The sequence below is a fragment of the Trypanosoma cruzi genome, genomic scaffold (assembly GCF_000209065.1).
Source record: "Trypanosoma cruzi strain CL Brener 1047053513297 genomic scaffold, whole genome shotgun sequence".
NCBI lineage: Eukaryota > Euglenozoa > Kinetoplastea > Trypanosomatida > Trypanosomatidae > Trypanosoma > Trypanosoma cruzi.
In genome coordinates this window covers 1-3,322 of record NW_001849151.1, presented here as the reverse complement: position 1 = coordinate 3,322, position 3,322 = coordinate 1, and the positions used below count along the sequence as shown (strand labels likewise).

The 3,322-nt window shown below is 66.8% G+C and overlaps 1 protein-coding gene across 1 annotated transcript, besides 1 other annotated feature; it reads right to left on the bottom strand.

The window, feature by feature from the left end:
• Tc00.1047053504907.9 (dispersed gene family protein 1 (DGF-1), putative) lies at positions 1–3,322 on the bottom strand (the record flags this gene model as incomplete). Its single annotated transcript, XM_797866.1, has 1 exon — positions 1–3,322. A coding segment is annotated over one exon (3,322 nt), but the record flags the coding sequence as incomplete, so codon positions are not given.
• Positions 1–3,322: a sequence feature (areas not merged during assembly with more than two copies in the genome that could not be assigned to a particular haplotype).

The window sequence follows — 3,322 nt, the reverse complement described above, 5'->3', positions numbered from 1 at the left end:
GACGGTGGACGGATTCGTCGCGTTGCGCACCCACGTCGCGTTGCTCAGCATCGCTCCCCACGGACCACCGAACCCGCTCGGCTGCACCGTCGACACCGGCACGAAGCTCAGGTGCGTGCCGAGCTGCGGGTCGCGTGCCCACCGAAACGGCGGCGGCAGCGCCACCATCAGCCGCGTCGGGACGGCGCTCCCACTGCCGCGAATGTCGTTCTGCGTCAGGCTCCCACCAGCAGCCGTCGTCGTCACGGTGAGTGTAGGGCACGCCACGTCGCTCCACCACAGCGTGCTGCTCACCGACGCCGTCGGGGTCCGCGTGGGCGGCAGCGCCACCGTCTCCGTCACCTGCAGGGTCTTCGTCGGCCCGTACCGCGTCGGACTGTAGCGCGTCGTGCTTAGACTCGGCGTCCACGTTGTTGTCAGGCTGTGCGTCTCCGTCAGCGTCGCCGTGTGGCTCAACAGCGGCATGCCAGGCGTGCGGTTGCACCCGTCCACGTGCGGCAGGTACACCGGCAGGCAGTCGCGCCCGTACCCGCCCTCAGCACAGCGGCAGCCGCACGACCCCGACATCGCCCTCGTCGCAGCTGCAAAGCAGCGCACGTCGGCGTCGCACACGCCACACGCCACGGGGCGGAATTCCCCGATGATGCCGGCGGACCTGTAGTGCATCGGCTGCAGCGCCTGCCCGTTCAGCGTCAGGCATCCCACAACAAACTTCCGGCCGGCACCCACAAGCGCAACGGTGCCATCCATCACAACGGGCCCGCTGCCGGCGTTCCCGTGGAGCGTCAGCGTGCTCTGCACGAGGTCCGCACGGCGCGGGTACGACGGCAGCGACAGAAGCCTGCCACTGATGCTGTTGCCGCGCACCGAAAGCCACGAACCAGACGCAAACGACGCCGACCCCCGCAGCTCCAGCAGCGCGCCATCCGTCAGCACACCGACGTTGTCGTTCACCACGACGGCGGACGCGTCGGCCTCCGCCCCGCTGCCAAACACCAACCCATGCGCGGCGTACACCTGGCTCCCCGACACGCGCAGCACAGCGCCCCCAGACGCAACCACGCGCGCACTCGCGTACAACGCATATTCACCACCGAACACGGCCGCGTCCAGCGCGACACCGCCACCGACAAGCTCCAGCACAGCGCCGTCCACCACCACCGTCCGCCCACCTGTCATCACGGTCACGAGAGCAACGCCGGACACAACCAGCACGGACCGCACGAGCCGCAGGCCCGACAGCACCAGCACCGGTGCGTACGGCGAGGACTGCGAGCCGGGAAGATACACAAGCGGCGTCGGCCTCGCGGCAACCAGCAGGGAGTCCGTCACCGTCAGCACTGACCCCGCAGGGAACGTGCCGCTCAGCACAAGCGCACCGTTCAGCGCCTCCACATCGCACACGGACAGCTCCACCGGCCCGCCCTCGTCGCTCCCTGCCGCCACCGCACCGCGCAACGCTCCACCGCCCATCACGTACAGCACGGCACCGTTCAGCAGCGACACGTTCTGCACAACGATCCGCACGCCGTCTCGCGCCATCCACGGCACGTAGAGCACAGGACTCACGCCGTCCAGCACAACGTGGCGCAGCGCCACCTCGCTCGCGCCGGCAGGCACAACGAACACCGACTGAACCGTCAAGTTCTCGCGGACGAACACACTCGGCGCAGTGCCCACAGCGGGCGGCAGCGCGGGAGCTCCCACAGGCACGCACGCCTCGCCGTACCCGCCGCTGCCGCACAAGCACACGCACACACCGTTCGTCATGCTCGCAGACGCCGTCCCGGGCGCGTAGCAGTGCGTGTCCCTGTCGCAGTCGCCGCACCCAGCAACGTCGATGCGCCCAGCGTCGCCAAAACCAGCCGCCGCGTACTCCTCCGCCGTCGACAGGACACGTCCACCCGCGTCGTTGCACGCCACCCTCACATGCGCCCCAGCCGCAAGCGACAGGCTCAGCGACAGCATCCGCGGCAGCAGCGCTCGGTTGCGCACAAAGCTCAGCGTGCTCCCAGCAGCGGTCACGGCGCCAGCAGCGTAGAGCATCTCCCTCGAGACACCGTCGTGTATGTTGCCCTTCGCCAGCAGCATCGACCCGTCGGCCAGACTCACCGTCGAATAAAACGCCACCGCGTATTCCTCCGTCGACAAGAATTCGCTCCGCACAAGCGCCACAGCGGAGTCCGACACGCTCACAGCCCCACGTACAGACACCGCGTGCTTGCAAAGCAGGAAGCCGCTGTCAACAAACGCCACCACGGAGCCGCCACTCGCCGCAACGCCGCCCTCCACCAACACGCACAGCCCCAGCGCCGTCTGCACCAACAGCCTGTCCACGTACAGCGCACCGCGCGACGACAGCGCCACGCCGCCAACAAACAACAAGCCAACAGCGTCGCCGAACACAGCCGCCACATGCGTGCGCGCGATGGTCAGCACGCTACCCGTCAGATTCACGTTGTGCACCACGAGGCACGCGGAGAGGTCGCCAAGGTCGTAGTCGCCGTGGTACGCAACACGCTTCTCTGCGATCAGCACCGAGTCCACCACAGTGACGCGCGAGTCCGGCGAAAACCGGCTCGCCACCACCACGCCGCCGCCGGAGCGCGACTCAAGCCCGCTCAACAAAACATCGACGCGCTCGCCAGCAGGCGGGTCGGACCGCCACCCGACAACGTACAGGCTCGCTCCGCCAAAAAACGTGCAGTTCGCCAGCGTCACGTTGCGCACGCTCCCTGACATCGACTCCACGTCCACCACGACGTCTGCCGCAAAGGTCACACCAACGTAGCACACCACCGACGTCCCGAGACCGGCGTTCACCTTCACACCCACACGCACATCCCGCACGCACAAGTCGGCGCCGTCAGTGCTCGGTGGCTCGGGGACAGCAACGGGCAGGCACGCATCGCCGTGGCCGCCCTCCGCGCACCTGCAGGCGCAGCCATCACTCGAGGCCGTCGTCGTGTAGGAGGGGAAGCACGACGCCGCAAGGGCGCATGGATCGCTGCAGGTCAGAATAGTGGCATTGTACACGGACGGGATGCTGTATTGCACTCCCTCCTCGCCGTTCACAGTGTTGCACGCGGCCACAATCGCTCCGTTTGTGAGTTCTCTGGGAGCTGCAGGTATCCACAGAACTGTCGGCGTGCCAGCGCTGGACATGAATCGGTTGCCGGACACAAACACCGTGGAGCCACGGAGATTCAATTTGAGGTTAAAAACAGCAAAAGCTTCCAATGGGGATTCACGGCAGAGGTTGCCGCTCACCTGCAGCCAGGAGTTGTAGTAAATTTGGAAAATGGATCTTGAGATAAACACA